This window comes from Triticum urartu, chromosome 3A (genome assembly GCF_056163025.1).
Source record: "Triticum urartu cultivar PI428250 chromosome 3A, HENAU_Tu73, whole genome shotgun sequence".
In the NCBI taxonomy this organism is placed as follows: Eukaryota; Viridiplantae; Streptophyta; class Magnoliopsida; order Poales; family Poaceae; genus Triticum; species Triticum urartu.
Window position 1 is genome coordinate 579503175 of NC_141875.1, and position 17446 is coordinate 579520620.

Consider the following 17446-nt stretch of genomic DNA (forward strand, 5'->3'; position numbering starts at 1 on the left):
GACAACGACACGTTTATTTAGTGGAGATAATAGCCAACACCCCATCCTCCGACTCATTTCTTCTCCATGATCTTGAGGATCTTCTCTTTCACTACTTCCTTCGTGTTGCATTCTGAAAAAAGTATTTCAGCTAGAATGCGTCCCCTTGAAGCATTAACCTCATCTTGATCGAACTCAAATGTCCAATCATCTCCGTCCCAGCTTTGAACGCATTTCACCACGAAAAGACCACAAGAGACTCTGCAAGAAACCACAAGTCAATTATTGATGGATCATACAAGTACATACTAATTCAACATTTGCAACATACCCGTCTGTTTGTGATGGCATATCGTACTCCCTTATTGGCCAGGAAGATACGTCAGGATGTTTCATTCCAATAAGAGCATTCACCTCGTTTGTATCATTAGCTATTTTTGCCCTCTGAAATAAAAATGAAAAATCCATATGAAGTACGTTTCGAATAACTATATATTGTTTTATGTATCGTTGTAAGCTTACTAGCTTAGCAATCTTTGCAAGAACTCTTTTGTTGCATTTACCAGTAGAGTTTAAAACTTGAAACTCTTTTTTCTTGTTGTGCATAAGAACTGTTATCCAATGACTTTCGTCCACATGAAAAGGAAAGTATGCCTACAACAAAGTTTATTCATGTTGGTGTACACATAGATGTACTACGAATGATCATACTAAACTGAAGTACCTTATCTTTGATGAAATAATCTTCAGTAACTCTAGACACCATTTTAGTTTGGTTTGTGAAATGATCCATAAAATGCCTCTTAGAGTTGTTAACCTTTCCATCACCACGAAAAATAAGCCAGTGGGACACCCAAGATGATAATATGTGACGGTCAGCACGAGGATTATGGGTCTGCATATGGTTGCAATAACTATTGATGACCTACAAAATAACATAACAGCAATACGCCTATTAGATAATTTATGTAAATGACATGTACAACTTAATAACTTAGTGCTAATACTTACACCGCCATGCAACCACTTTTTTGAAATGATGGCTTCAAGCATATCAGGTGGACATGTTTCCCCACCAATTCCCGTCATGTGCACAATAGTTTTTCTGCAAAGCTTCTCCGACTCTGCCAGTGTCCGGATATAAACCTTCGCGGCCTCTATGTGATCCTCATTAATGTAATCAGTACTAATCATAGCAGCTCTTATACCAAATAGACCTAAAATAGTAAGAAACAATGAGTTAATAAAGTGTGCATGCAAGGACAGAAGTATGTTGCAAGAATAAATTACCTAGCACTTACTTTTCTTTGCACGTTTACGTCCACCGTTCTGAAGAAAAGGTGAAAGACAATATTTTGACCGTTTCCTCTTGCGTTTCCCATCATTCTCCTTCCCATCATTCTCCTTTTCATCATTCTCCTTTTCATCATTCTCCTTCCCATCATTCTCCTCAGTGCCATTTTCTTTCGCATTTTTAATACGGGTGTTCAGACTATCCATACTAAATTCCTCAGATTTATCGGCGCTAGACCCGTCTGACACTTCATTCATATTCTTGGGGGTTGAAGTAATAGCTGGAAAGTCATTCGTGTCTACCGTCGCAAGAGATGGGTTGGGAGAATTACCATTATCCTCAATAACAAAGGGGTCGCCTTCATCTCCTGTACCAGGTGTGTTGTGATGCACACCTTTCTCACGCGCCAATTTATTCCCATTCCCAGTGGTGAAGGATGCGTCCACCCTGTTGTCCATATCTTCTTTTGCAGGAGTTGATTGTACATCTGGCCAATATTTTGATGGACCATACTTCCCCACCCAGTCTTCACTATGCTCCACATACTCAATGTCATCATCAGACCCCTTGTTTGGCTTGAATACAAGACCTTTCTTCTCCAGCTTCTCCACTACTATCTGCAATGACACATTAATTGCATTAACTACATGCATAAATTATGAATAATCCAATGTAAACTGAAGTACACATCACTCATATTACCTCAGCACATTTTTGAGGGAGAAGTCTAATTTCTTTTTGCATATCTTTGATGCATTTCATCACCTGATCTAATGTACTATCCCTGCTCGATGAAGCCTCATCTCTATTATCTTTCTTTTTTTGGGCACGATCTTCCTGCTCTAATTCTTGCTGTAATTCTTCCTCCGCCTTTCTTCCTTGTTGAGCAATTAATGTCTGCCTGTACTTCTCACTTATCACATCATCAATCTGTAACAGGTAAAATCAATTAAATTTTCTCAACATATAAATAGTAACTTAAGTGCATGTAGTACGAAATAGTTGTTGGGGAACGCAGTAATTTCAAAATTTTCCTACGCACACGCAAGATCATGGTGATGCATAGCAACGAGAGGGGAGAGTATGATCTACATACCCTTGTAGATTGCAACGGAAGTGTTGACACAACGTAGAGGAAGTAGTCGTACGTCTTCTTCCCAATCCGACCGATCCAAGCACCGTTACTCCGGCACCTCCGAGTTCTTAGCACACGTACAGCTCGATGACGCTCCCCGGGCTCCGATCCAGCAAAGCTTCGGGGATGAGTTCCGTCAGCACAACGGCGTGGTGACGATGATCATGTTCTACCGACGCAGGGCTTCGCCTAAGCACTACAACGATATGACCGAGGTGGAATATGGTGGCAGGGGGCACCGCACACGGCTAAGGAACGATCACGAGGATCAACTTGTGTGTCCAAGGGTGCCCCCCTGCCTCCGTATATAAAGGAGCCAAGGGGGAGGGGGCGGCCAGCCAAGGAGGGCGCGCCAAAGGAGTCCTACTCCCTCTGGGAGTAGGATCCCCCCCCCAATCCTAGTTGGAATAGGATTCCTCGAGGGGGGAAAGAGAGAGAGGGGGCCGGCCACCTCTCCTTGTCCTAATAGGACTAGGGGAGGGGGGAGGCGCGCGGCCCACCTTGGGCTGCCCCTTCCTCCTTTCCACTAAAGCCCACTAAGGCCCATATAGTTCCCGGGGGGTTCCGGTAACCTCCCGGTACTCCGGTAAAATCCCGATTTCACCCGGAACACTTCCGATATCCAAACATAGGCTTCCAATATATCAATCTTTATGTCTCGACCATTTCGAGACTCCTCGTCATGTCCATGATCACATCCGGGACTCCGAACAATCTTCGGTACATCAAAATGCATAAACTCATAATAACTGTCATCGTAACGTTAAGCGTGCGGACCCTACGGTTCGAGAACAATGTAGACATGACCGAGACACGTCTCCGGTCAATAACCAATAGCGGGACCTGGATGCCCATATTGGCTCCTACATATTCTACGAATATTTTTATCGGTCAGACCGCATAACAACATACGTTGTTCCCTTTGTCATCGGTATGTTACTTGCCCGAGATTCAATCATCGGTATCCAATACCTAGTTCAATCTCGTTACCGGCAAGTCTCTTTACTCGTTCCGTAATACATCATCTCGCAACTAACTCATTGGTTGCAATGATTGCAAGGCTTATGTGATGTGCATTACCGAGAGGGCCCAGAGATACCTCTCCGACAATCGGAGTGACAAATCCTAATCTCGAAATACGCCAAACCAACATGTACCTTTGGAGACACCTGTAATGCTCCTTTATAATCACCCAGTTACGTTGTGACGTTTGGTAGCACCCAAAGTGTTCCTCCGGCAAATGGGAGTTGCATAATCTCATAGTCATAGGAACATGTATAAGTCATGAAGAAAGCAATAGCAACATACTAAACGATCGGGTGCTAAGCTAATGGAATGGGTCATGTCAATCAGATCATTCAACTAATGATGTGATCTCGTTAATCAAATAACAACTCTTTTGTTCATGGTTAGGAAACATAACCATCTTTGATTAACGAGCTAGTCTAGTAGAGGCATACTAGTGACACTCTGTTTGTCTCTGTATTCACACATGTATTATGTTTCCGGTTAGTACAATTCTGGCATGAATAATAAACATTTATCATGATATATAAGGAAATAAATAATAACTTTATTATTGCCTCTAGGGCATATTTCCTTTAGTCTCCCACTTGCACTAGAGTCAATAATCTAGATTACACAGTAATGATTCTAACACCCATGGAGCCTTGGTGCTGATCATGTTTTGCTCGTGGAAGAGGCTTAGTCAACGGGTCTGCAACATTCAGATCCGTATGTATCTTGCAAATCTCTATGTCTCCCACCTGGACTAGACCCCGGATGGAATTGAAGCGTCTCTTGATGTGTTTGGTTCTCTTGTGAAATCTGGATTCCTTTGCCAAGGCAATTGCACCAGTATTGTCACAAAAGATTTTCATTGGACCCGATGCACTAGGTATGACACCTAGATCGGATATGAACTCCTTCATCCAGACTCCTTCGTTTGCTGCTTCCGAAGCAGCTATGCACTCCGCTTCACATGTAGATCCCGCTACGACGCTTTGTTTAGAACTGCACCAACTGACAGCTCCACCGTTTAATGTAAACACGTATCCGGTTTGCGATTTAGAATCGTCCGGATCAGTGTCAAAGCTTGCATCAACGTAACCGTTTACGATGAGCTCTTTGTCACCTCCATATACGAGAAACATATCCTTAGTCCTTTTCAGGTATTTTAGGATGTTCTTGACCGCCGTCCATTGATCCACTCCTGGATTACTTTGGTACCTCCCTGCTAAACTTATAGCAAGGCACACATCAGATCTGGTACACAGCATTGCATACATGATAGAGCCTATGGCTGAAGCATAGGGAACATCTTTCATATTCTCTCTATCTTCTGTAGTGGTCGGGCATTGAGTCTTACTCAACTTCACACCTTGTAACACAGGCAAGAACCCTTTCTTTGCTTGATCCATTTTGAATTTCTTCAAAAGTTTGTCAAGGTATGTGCTTTGTGAAAGTCCAATTAAGCATCTTGATCTATCTCTATAGATCTTAATGCCTAATATGTAAGCAGCTTCACCGAGGTCTTTCATTGAAAAACTCTTATTCAAGTATCCCTTTATGCTATCCAGAAATTCTATATCATTTCCAATCAGTAATATGTCATCCACATATAATATCAGAAATGCTACAGAGCTCCCACTCACTTTCTTGTAAATACAGACTTCTCCAAAAGTCTGTATAAAACCAAATGCTTTGATCACACTATCAAAGCGTTTATTCCAACTCCGAGAGGCTTGCACCAGTCCATAAATGGATCGCTGGAGCTTGCACACTTTGTTAGCTCCCCTTGGATCGACAAAACCTTCTGGTTGCATCATATACAACTCTTCTTCTAGAAATCCATTCAGGAATGCAGTTTTGACATCCATCTGCCAAATTTCATAATCATAAAATGCGGCAATTGCTAACATGATTCGGACAGACTTAAGCATCGCTACGGGTGAGAAGGTCTCATCGTAGTCAATCCCTTGAACTTGCCAAAAACCTTTTGCGACAAGTCAAGCTTTGTAGACAGTAATATTACCGTCAGCGTCAGTCTTCTTCTTGAAGATCCATTTATTCTCAATTGCTTGCCGATCAGCGGGCAAGTCAACCAAAGTCCATACTTTGTTCTCATACATGGATCCCATCTCAGATTTCATGGCTTCAAGCCATTTTGCGGAATCTGGGCTCACCATCGCTTCTTCATAGTTCGTAGGTTCATCATGATCTAGTAGCATGACTTCCAGAATAGGATTACCGTACCACTCTGGTGCGGATCTTACTCTGGTTGATCTACGAGGTTCAGTAGTATCTTGATCTAAAGTTTCATGATCATCATCATTAGCTTCCTCACTAACTGGTGTAGGTGTCACTGAAACAGTTTTCTGTGATGTACCACTTTCCAATAAGGGAGCAGGTACAGTTACCTCATCAAGTTCTACTTTCCTCCCACTCACTTCTTTCGAGAGAAACTCCTTCTCTAGAAAGGATCCATTCTTAGCAATGAATGTCTTGCCTTCGGATCTGTGATAGAAGGTGTACCCAACAGTATCCTTTGGGTATCCTATGAAGACACATTTCTCCGATTTGGGTTCGAGCTTATCAGGTTGAAGCTTTTTCACATAAGCATCGCAGCCCCAAACTTTAAGAAACGACAACTTTGGTTTCTTGCCAAACCATAGTTCATAAGGCGTCGTCTCAACGGATTTTGATGGTGCCCTATTTAACGTGAATGCAGCCGTCTCTAAAGCATAACCCCAAAACGATAGCGGTAAATCTGTAAGAGACATCATAGATCGCACCATATCTAATAAAGTACGATTATGACGTTCAGACACACCATTACGCTGTGGTGTTCCGGCTGGCGTGAGTTGCGAAACTATTCCACAATTTTTCAAATGTACACCAAACTCGTAACTCAAATATTCTCCTCCACGATCAGATCGTAGAAACTTTATTTTCTTGTTACGATGATTTTCAACTTCACTCTGAAATTCTTTGAACTTTTCAAATGTTTTAGACTTATGTTTCATTAAGTAGATATACCCATATCTGCTTAAATCATCTGTGAAGGTCATAAAATAACGATATCCGCCACGAGCCTCAATATTCATCGGACCACATACATCTGTATGTATGATTTCCAACAAATCTGTTGCTCTCTCCATAGTACCGGAGAACGGCGTTTTAGTCATCTTGCCCATGAGGCACGGTTCGCAAGTACCAAGTGATTCGTAATCAAGTGGTTCCAAAAGTCCATCAGTATGGAGTTTCTTCATGCGCTTTACACCGATATGACCCAAACGGCAGTGCCACAAATAAGTTGCACCATCATTATCAACTCTGCATCTTTTGGCTTCAACATTATGAATATGTGTGTTACTACTATCGAGATTCAACAAGAATAGACCACTCTTCAAGGGTGCATGACCATAAAAGATATTACTCATATAAATAGAACAACCATTATTCTCTGATTTAAATGAATAACCGTCTCGCATCAAACAAGATCCAGATATAATGTTCATGCTCAACGCTGGCACCAAATAACAATTATTTAGGTCTAATACTAATCCCGAAGGTAGATGTAGAGGTAGCGTGCCGACCGCGATCACATCGACTTTGGAACCGTTTCCCACGCGCATCGTCACCTTGTCCTTTGCTAGTGTTCGTTTAATCCGTAGTCCCTGTTTCAAGTTCCAAATATTAGCAACAGAACCAGTATCAAATACCCAGGTGCTACTGCGAGCTCTAGTAAGGTACACATCAATAACATGTATGTCACATATACCTTTGTTCACCTTGCCATCCTTCTTATCCGCCAAATACTTGGGGCAGTTCCGCTTCCAGTGACCAGTCTGTTTGCAGTAGAAGCACTCGGTTTCAGGCTTAGGTCGAGACTTGGGTTTCTTCTCTTGAGCAGCAACTTGTTTGCCGTTCTTCTTGAAGTTCCCCTTCTTCTTCCCTTTGCCCTTTTTCTTGAAACCAGTGGTCTTGTTGACCATCAACACTTGATGCTCCTTATTGATTTCTACCTCCGCAGCTTTCAGCATTGCGAAGAGCTCGGGAATAGTCTTGTTCATCCCTTGCATATTATAGTTCATCACGAAGCTCTTGTAGCTTGGTGGCAGTGATTAGAGAATTCTGTCAATGACGCAATCATCTGGAAGATTAACTCCCAATTGAATCAAGTGATTATTATACCCAGACATTTTGAGTATATGCTCACTGACAGAACTGTTCTCCTCCATCTTGCAGCTGTAGAACTTATTGGAGACTTCATATCTCTCAATTCGGGCATTTGCTTGAAATATTAACTTCAACTCCTAAAACATCTCATATGCTCCATGACGTTCAAAACGTCGTTGAAGTCCCGATTCTAAGCCGTAAAGCATGGCACACTGAACTATCGAGTAGTCATCAGCTTTGCTCTGCCAGACGTTCATAACATCTGGTGTTGCTCCAGCAGCAGGCCTGGCACCCAGCGGTGCTTCCAGGACGTAATTCTTCTGTGCAGCAATGAGGATAATCCTCAAGTTACGGACCCAGTCCGTGTAATTGCTACCATCATCTTTCAACTTTGCTTTCTCAAGGAACACATTAAAATTCAATGGAACAATAGCACGAGCCATCTATCTACAATCAACATAAACAAGCAAGATACTATCAGGGACTAAGTTCATGATAAATTTAAGTTCAATTAATCATATTACTTAAGAACTCCCACTTAGATAGACATCCCTCTAATCTTCTAAGTGATCACGTGATCCAAATCAACTAAACCATAACCGATCATCACGTGAAATGGATTAGTCTTCAATGGTGAACATCATTATGTTGATCATATCTACTATATGATTCACGCTCGACCTTTCGGTCTCCGTGTTCCGAGGCCATATCTGCATATGCTAGGCTCGTCAAGTATAACAAGAGTATTCTGCGTGTGCAAAACTGGCTTGCACTCGTTGTAGATGGACGTAGAGCTTATCACACCCGATCATCACGTGGTGTCTGGGCACGACGAACTTTGGCAACGGTGCATACTCGGGGAGAACACTTCTTGATAATTTAGTGAGAGATCATCTTATAATGCTACCGTCAATCAAAGCAAGATAAGATGCATAAAGGATAAACATCACATGCAATCAATATAAGTGATATGATATGGTCATCATCTTCTTGTGCCTGTGATCTCCATCTCCGAAGCACCGTCATGATCACCATCGTCACCGGCGCGACACCTTGATCTCCATCGTAGCATCGTTGTTGTCTCGCCAATCTTATGCTTCTACGACTATCGCTACCGTTTAGTGATAAAGTAAAGCATTACATCGCGATTGCATTGCATACAATAAAGCGACAACCATATGGCTCCTGCCAGTTGCCGATAACTCGGTTACAAAACATGATCATCTCATACAATAAAATTCATCATCATGCCTTGACCATATCACATCACAACATGCCCTGCAAAAACAAGTTAGACGTCCTCTACTTTGTTGTTGCAAGTTTTACGTGGCTGCTACAGGCTTAAGCAAGAACCAATCTCACCTACGCATCAAAACCACAACGATAGTTTGTCAATTTGACTCCGTTTTAACCTTCGCAAGGACCGGGCATAGCCATACTCGGTTCAACTAAAGTTGGAGAGACAGTCGCCCGCAAGCCACGTATGTGCAAAGCACGTCGGGGGAACCGGTCTCGCGTAAGCGTACGCGTAATGTTGGTCCGGGTCGTCTCGTCCAACAATACCGCTGAACCAAAGTATGACATGCTGGTAGGCAGTATGACTTATATCGCCCACAACTCACTTGTGTTCTACTCGTGCATATAACATCAAACCATAAAACCTAGGCTCGGATGCCACTGTTGGGGAACGCGGTAATTTCAAAATTTTCCTACGCACACGCAAGATCATGGTGATGCATAGCAACGAGAGGGGAGAGTATGATCTACGTACCCTTGTAGATCGCAACGGAAGTGTTGACACAACGTAGAGGAAGTAGTCGTACGTCTTCTTCCCAATCCGACCGATCCAAGCACTGTTACTCCGGCACCTCCGAGTTCTTAGCACACATACAGCTCGATGACGCTCCCCGGGCTCCGATCCAGCAAAGCTTCGGGGATGAGTTCCGTCAGCACAACGGCATGGTGACGATGATGATGTTCTACGGACGCAGGGCTTCGCCTAAGCACTACAACGATATGACCGAGGTGGAATATGGTGGCAGGGGGCACCGCACACGGCTAAGGAACGATCACGAGGATCAACTTGTGTGTCCTAGGGTGCCCCTGCCTCCGTATATAAAGGATCCAAGGGGCAGGGGGCGGACGGCCAAGGAGGGCGCGCCAAAGGAGTCCTACTCCCTCTGGGAGTAGGATTCCCCCCCCCCCAATCCTAGTTGGAATAGGATTCCTTGAGGGGGGAAAGAGAGAGAGGGGGCCGGCCACCTCTCCTTGTCCTAATAGGACTAGGGGAGGGGGAGGCGCGCGGCCCACCTTGGGCTGCCCCTTTCTCCTTTCCACTAAAGCCCACTAAGGCCCATATAGTTCCCGGGGGGTTCCGGTAACCTCCCGGTACTCCGTTCTGAAGAAAAGGTGAAAGACAATATTTTGACCGTTTCCTCTTGCGTTTCCCATCATTCTCCTTCCCATCATTCTCCTTTTCATCATTCTCCTTTTCATCATTCTCCTTCCCATCATTCTCCTCAGTGCCATTTTCTTTCGCATTTTTAATACGGGTGTTCAGACTATCCATACTAAATTCCTCAGATTTATCGGCGCTAGACCCGTCTGACACTTCATTCATATTCTTGGGGGTTGAAGTAATAGCTGGAAAGTCATTCGTGTCTACCGTCGCAAGAGATGGGTTGGGAGAATTACCATTATCCTCAATAACGAAGGGGTCGCCTTCATCTCCTGTACCAGGTGTGTTGTGATGCACACCTTTCTCACGCGCCAATTTATTCCCGTTCCCAGTGGTGAAGGATGCGTCCACCCTGTTGTCCATATCTTCTTTTGCAGGAGTTGATTGTACATCTGGCCAATATTTTGATGGACCATACTTCCCCACCCAGTCTTCACTATGCTCCACATACTCAATGTCATCATCAGACCCCTTGTTTGGCTTGAAGACAAGACCTTTCTTCTCCAGCTTCTCCACTACTATCTGCAATGACACATTAATTGCATTAACTACATGCATAAATTATGAATAATCCAATGTAAACTGAAGTACACATCACTCATATTACCTCAGCACATTTTTGAGGGAGAAGTCTAATTTCTTTTTGCATATCTTTGATGCATTTCATCACCTGATCTAATGTACTATCCCTGCTCAATGAAGCCTCATCTCTATTATGTTTCTTTTTTGGGGCACGATCTTCCTGCTCTAATTCTTGCTGTAATTCTTCCTCCGCCTTTCTTCCTTGTTGAGCAATTAATGTCTGCCTATACTTATCACTTATCACGTCATCAATCTGTAATAGGTAAAATCAATTAAATTTTCTCAACATATAAATAGTAACTTAAGTGCATGTAGTACGAAATAGTTGTTGGGGAACGCAGTAATTTCAAAATTTTCCTACGCACACACAAGATCATGGTGATGCATAGCAACGAGAGGGGAGAGTATGATCTACGTACCCTTGTAGATTGCAACGGAAGTGTTGACACAACGTAGAGGAAGTAGTCGTATGTCTTCTTCCCAATCCGACCGATCCAAGCACCGTTACTCCGGCACTTCCGAGTTCTTAGCACACGTACATCTCGATGACGCTCCCCGGGCTTCGATCCAGCAAAGCTTCGGGGATGAGTTCCGTCAGCACAACGGCGTGGTGACGATGATGATGTTCTACCGACGCAGGGCTTCGCCTAAGCACTACAACGATATGACCGAGGTGGAATATGGTGGCAGGGGGCACCGCACACGGCTAAGGAACGATCACGAGGATCAACTTGTGTGTCCAAGGGTGCCCCCCTGCCTCCGTATATAAAGGAGCTAAGGGGGAGAGGGCGGCCGGCCAAGGAGGGCGCGCCAAAGGAGTCCTACTCCCTCTGGGAGTAGGATTCCCCCCCCCCAATCCTAGTTGGAATAGGATTCCTCGAGGGGGGAAAGAGAGAGAGGGGGCCGGCCACCTCTCCTTGTCCTAATAGGACTAGGGGAGGGGGGAGGCGCGCGGCCCACCTTGGGCTGCCCCTTTCTCCTTTCCACTAAAGCCCACTAAGGCCCATATAGTTCCCGGGGGGTTCCGGTAACCTCCCGGTACTCTGGTAAAATCCCGATTTCATCCGGAACACTTCCGATATCCAAACATAGGCTTCCAATATATCAATCTTTATGTCTCGGCCATTTCGAGACTCCTCGTCATGTCCATGATCACATCTGGGACTCCGAACAATCTTCGGTACATCAAAATGCATAAACTCATAATAACTGTCATCGTAACGTTAAGCGTGCGGACCCTACGGTTCGAGAACAATGTAGACATGACCGAGACACGTCTCCGGTCAATAACCAATAGCGGGACCTGGATGCCCATATTGGCTCCTACATATTCTACGAAGATCTTTATCGGTCAGACCGCATAACAACATACGTTGTTCCCTTTGTCATCGGTATGTTACTTGCCCGAGATTCGATCGTTGGTATCCAATACCTAGTTCAATCTCGTTACCGGCAAGTCTCTTTACTCGTTCCGTAATACATCATCTCGCAACTAACTCATTGGTTGCAATGCTTGCAAGGCTTATGTGATGTGCATTACCGAGAGGGCCCAGAGATACCTCTCCGACAATCGGAGTGACAAATCCTAATCTCGAAATACGCCAACCCAACATGTACCTTTGGAGACACCTGTAATGCTCCTTTATAATCACCCAGTTACGTTGTGACGTTTGGTAGCACCCAAAGTGTTCCTCCGGCAAACGGGAGTTGCATAATCTCATAGTCATAGGAACATGTATAAGTCATGAAGAAAGCAATAGCAACATACTAAATGATCGGGTGCTAAGCTAATGGAATGGGTCATGTCAATCAGATCATTCAACTAATGATGTGATCTCGTTAATTAAATAACAACTCTTTTGTTCATGGTTAGGAAACATAACCATCTTTGATTAACGAGCTAGTCTAGTAGAGGCATACTAGTGACACTCTGTTTGTCTATGTATTCACACATGTATTATGTTTCCGGTTAGTACAATTCTAGCATGAATAATAAACATTTATCATGATATATAAGGAAATAAATAATAACTTTATTATTGCCTCTAGGGCATATTTCCTTCAATAGTAACACATAAATAGTAACTTACCGTCCCATTACCACGGCCGTATGCCATGTCGTACGTGTCACGCTTCTTAGCCTCATCTTCTGACCAATTAAGCATCAATGAATACTCATTAGCTAATGGATCAAATGCCTCATCATCCAGTGGCTGCACTTTCTCCCAAAACATGTACTGCATGAACATGAAGTATATTAGCAAAAAAAATTCACAAACTATAGTTCAAAAGAAACAAATATAACATAAGATTTACCTGTAGGAGCGCAAGGTTTCCGATCGGCCAAGTAAATTTTGTAAGATCTGATAAGGTCTTTGTGATGCCTTCCACGCAAACGCGTAACGTAAACGCATTCCAATTATATGCTTTGATGGCCTCCACATCGTGCACTAACTTGTAATAAGCATTAGGAACTTCTATCGTGGACTGCGGTGCAAGAACCGTGCCTAGAAGAACCAGAACAATTCTACGGAGGAAATCATCATCGTATGTGCCACTGGCAACGATGTTCTCAATCAGGTCATCTATCATCATTTCCCCCGTATTGGAATCTAAAAAGCGACTAGGCATCTTCACCTTCGCCTTTAACCCCCCTTTTCCTAGCGCTTTCATGGCATCTTTGCCCTTGTTCTGTAGCCCGAAAATGTCAAACACATCTTTGGTGCGCAATGATATCGCACCATTTTTTGATGGCATGATGAACCTTTTTCTGTCCAACGAATACGATTTAATAATGAACTTGAGCAAACATTTGCACATGAGCACACTAGGTATCATCAGCATTTTTCCAAGACTAGTGCTTGCAAAACGCTTTTTCTGCCTAGAGTTTAGTTTGTTGACCAACAGACACCACTTCTCAACCGAACAAAAAATCTCTCCGTACTCCACCGTCGCTACGAATAGGAGCAAAAATAATGTTATCTACTTTATATGGGCACATGATAAACATGATGAATGCATAGTACCTCGTGCCATGGGATCAGGGCCGGCCCTGGGGGACGACGGCGCGGTGGCATTGGTGGCAGATGGCGTCGGTCACAACCTGTAAATAATTTTAAAGTTTTTTTAGAAACACTATGATTTCTGAAAAAATCTTTGGTATGTAATACTTTGAGGTGTTTGGACTAGAACAGGTACGTGTGGTTTAAGATGCCATACTATTTTTTATACCATGGTTTTTCTGCTGTATATACCTAGAAAAACTGAATTAGAATCAGCTGTCATGCATGCATAATTATGACCAAAACTATAGCAAAACTACACTATAGCCAAACACTTAGGTGGTTTTCACAGAACTAAGAAAAACTATCAGCCACTCATGCATGCATGTATTTACGCAGTACTTACTGCACTAACTTAATGACTGGCACATGCAGCACGCTCTCAATCAACTAACAAACTCTAACTACACACTGCACTGATCTAGGACAAAAAATTCTACAATCAAGATTATACATGATAAACCACATGAAACATGCAAGTAAGTCTGAATCTGTGTTCACCAACTTGGGGGCGTCGGCGTTACGTGGCAACGGGGGCGACGGCGTCGGCCGCAGATGGCGTCGGGGCAGATCGTGTTGGGGCAGTCGCTCTGTGGTGCGTCGGCGTGAGCTGGCGTCGGTGGCAGATGGCGTTAGGGCCGTCGCGGGCGTTGGGGCGGCGTCGGCGTGACTTGGCGTCGGGGGCGGTGGCGGCCGCAGATGGCGTCGGGGGAGGCGATCGTGGAGGCGGCGTGAGGCGGCGGCGGGGGCGGTGTCGGCCGCAGATGACGTCAGGGGAGGCGATCGTGGACGCGGTGTGAGGTGGCGTCGGGGGTGGCGTTTGCCCTAGATGGCGTCGGGAGAGGCGATCGTGGAGGCGGCGTTGAGGCGTGGAGGCGGCATGGACTGGAGATCGTGGAGGCGTGGAGGCGGCTTTGACCCCCGATGGATATGCATGTATGCGGGCTTATTCATTTTTTTTTTCTAAGAACCCGTTCATTAGTTTTTTTCCCAATCATTACTTGCGTCTGTTTTTTAAAACAATCATTATCGAAAATACATTGATTGATAGATAATTTTTTTTACTCCGCCAAATGGCACGAAACTTTTTCCACACGTTTCCATCACCCTCGACAGCACCCACGCCAATTTTCATATTTTTTCGGCGCTCGATGCATTTCCTAGGATTTTCCCGGTGAAAATGGCCAGAAACACTGGCCGGACGTGACGCAACGTTCGTTTTGTGTCCGTTTGCGTTCCAACCTTGAGTGGGGCCCTACGTAGGCCGTGCCCGCATATCCGCCCACTTTGGTGCAATTGCATGCATGCGATCACGTACCCCCAGTGCAACGAGCTTCTTTTCTGTCTACCGGAGGGGGGTTCCCGACTACTTTTTTTTGACTCCGCCAAATGGCACGAAACTTTTTCCGCACGTTGGCATCACCCTCGACAGCACCCACGCCAGTTTGCATATTTTTCCGACGCTCGATGCATTTCCTAGGATTTTCCCTGTGTTAATGCCGTAAAACACTGGCCGGACGTGACGCAACGTTCGTTTTGTGTCTGTTTGCGTTCCAACCTTGCGTGGGGCCGTACGTACGCCGTGCCCGCATGTCCGCCCACTTTGGTGCAATTTCATGCATGCGATCACGTAGACATAGTGCAACCAGCTCCGGTTCGTTCTGCCGGAGGGGGGTTCCCAACTATGTTTTTTTTCACTCCGCCGAATGGCACGAAACTTTTTCCACACGTTTCCATCACCCTCGATAGCACCCACGCCAATTTTCATATTTTTCCGGCGCTCGATGCATTTCCTAGGATTTTCCCGGTGAAAATGGCCAGAAACACTGGCCGGACGTGACGCAACGTTCGTTTTGTGCCCGTTTGCGTTCCAACCTTGCGTGGGGCCCTACGTAGGCCGTGCCCGCATATCCGCCCACTTTGGTGCAATTGCATGCATGCGATCACGTACCCCCAGTGCAACGAGCTTCTTTTTTGTCTACCGGAGGGGGGTTCCCGACTACTTTTTTTTGACTCCACCAAATGGCACGAAACTTTTTCCGCACGTTGGCATCACCCACGACAGCACCCACGCCAGTTTGCATATTTTTCCGACGCTCGATGCATTTCCTAGGATTTTTTCCTGTGTTAATGTCGTAAAACACTGGCCGGACATGACGCAACATTCGTTTTGTGTCCGTTTGCGTTCCAATCTTGCGTGGGGCCGTACGTAGGCCGTGCCCGCATGTCCGCCCACTTTGGTGCAATTGCATGCATGCGATCACGTAGACATAGTGCAACCAGCTCTGGTTTCGTTCTGCCGAAGGGGGGGTTCCCAACTACGTTTCTTTTTCACTCCGCCGAATGGCACGAAACTTTTTACACACGTTTCCATCACCCTCGACAGCACCCACGCCAATTTTCATATTTTTCCGGCGCTCGATGCATTTCCTAGGATTTTCCCGGTGAAAATGGCCAGAAACACTCGCCGAACGTGACATAACGTTTTTTTTGTGTCAGTTATCGTTCCAACCTTGTGTGGGGCCCTACTCGGCAGTGCCCACATATCTGCACACTTTCGTGCAATTGCATGCATGCGATCACGTACACCTTGTGCAACGAGCTCTGTTTGGGTGTGCCAGTCTGGCTACTCTCAAAGCCGTTTTATTTTCGCCTACACCGAATGACCCCCCAACTTTTTCCACGTACTCCAGGCACCATGGGGAGCATTCACGACAATTTTCATTATTTTCTGATGTCTGATGCATTTTCTACGGTTTTTGCGATGAAAATACCCTAAAACACTACCCGAACGTGACGCGACATGCGTTAGGGTGTCCGATGTCGTTCATATCTTGCGTGAGGGCCTACATTGGGCATGCACACACCCTCGGAAAAAATTATTTCATTTCATGCATGCGATCACGCACCCCTAGTGCAACCAGCACCGTCCATATCTTGCATGTGTCGGTATTTCATGTGTTTGTTTCACATTAATTATTCCAAACTTTTTTCACATAGAATGAAAATGCTTGCCCGAGTCTTGTCTGAATAACCTATGCTGTTTTTTATTCATAAGTGCGTGCCACAAAACTTGATAAGTGATTTCTTTACGTTTTCTCAAAATATTTATGTAATAAATTTGTATTTTGTACTGTCCTATGTGAAATAGTCTGAAGTTTCAAAATTCCGTTTATTTTGTTTGCTGTCGTTTCATGATGATGATGCCATTGTATGTGTTATACTACCTGGGCTGACCGACGTGGTGAAAAAATGCACCCGGCCATGTCTCATGCCATGTTTTTGCCGTGTTATTATTCTCTCATGCATGTTTTTCACATACACGTGGCCACAAACCCGCGCATGCACAGAAGATCGCACCCACCGAATCGAACCTACCTCATGCCAGCCAACCAGCGCCTCCCTCGGATCCCAGCTGCCCAACCAGCGCCTCCCTCGGATCCCGCCACCACGCACCGACCGGATCAGCCTCGCTCCCCGCGCCCAGCGACTCTGAGCCGCCCGACCGCATCCTCCTCGATCTCCCCGCCCCCATGCACGCCTCCAACACATCTCCCGCAACGTGTAGTGTTGCCCCGCGCGGGCGAGGGGAGAGGGGCGTCGGCCGTGGGCCGTGGGAGGGGGCGAGTGGCGCCCTGCCTCTATGGGCCGAACTGGGCCGCCGGTGACAGCGCAGAAAACGGCCTCATGAGCCCTGCGGCGGCCGCGTGCACTGAGGGACGCGTGCACAGCGTGATTTTAGTCCCACCTCGAAA

At 45.3% G+C, this 17446-nt stretch overlaps 1 protein-coding gene across 1 annotated transcript; it reads right to left on the minus strand.

The window, feature by feature from the left end:
* Positions 1 to 45: 45 nt before the first annotated feature.
* On the minus strand, positions 46 to 17226 carry LOC147980617 (uncharacterized). The gene is made up of 10 exons (XM_087515686.1): positions 17085 to 17226; positions 12946 to 13583; positions 12720 to 12866; positions 1976 to 2203; positions 1281 to 1890; positions 991 to 1196; positions 704 to 904; positions 502 to 633; positions 311 to 423; positions 46 to 240 (listed from the first exon to the last, which is right to left on the minus strand). Exons 1-10 carry the CDS (start codon positions 17224 to 17226, stop codon positions 54 to 56), a joined length of 2604 nt encoding a protein of 867 aa, XP_087371812.1. The 3' UTR covers positions 46 to 53.
* Between the last annotated feature and the right edge of the window lie 220 nt (positions 17227 to 17446).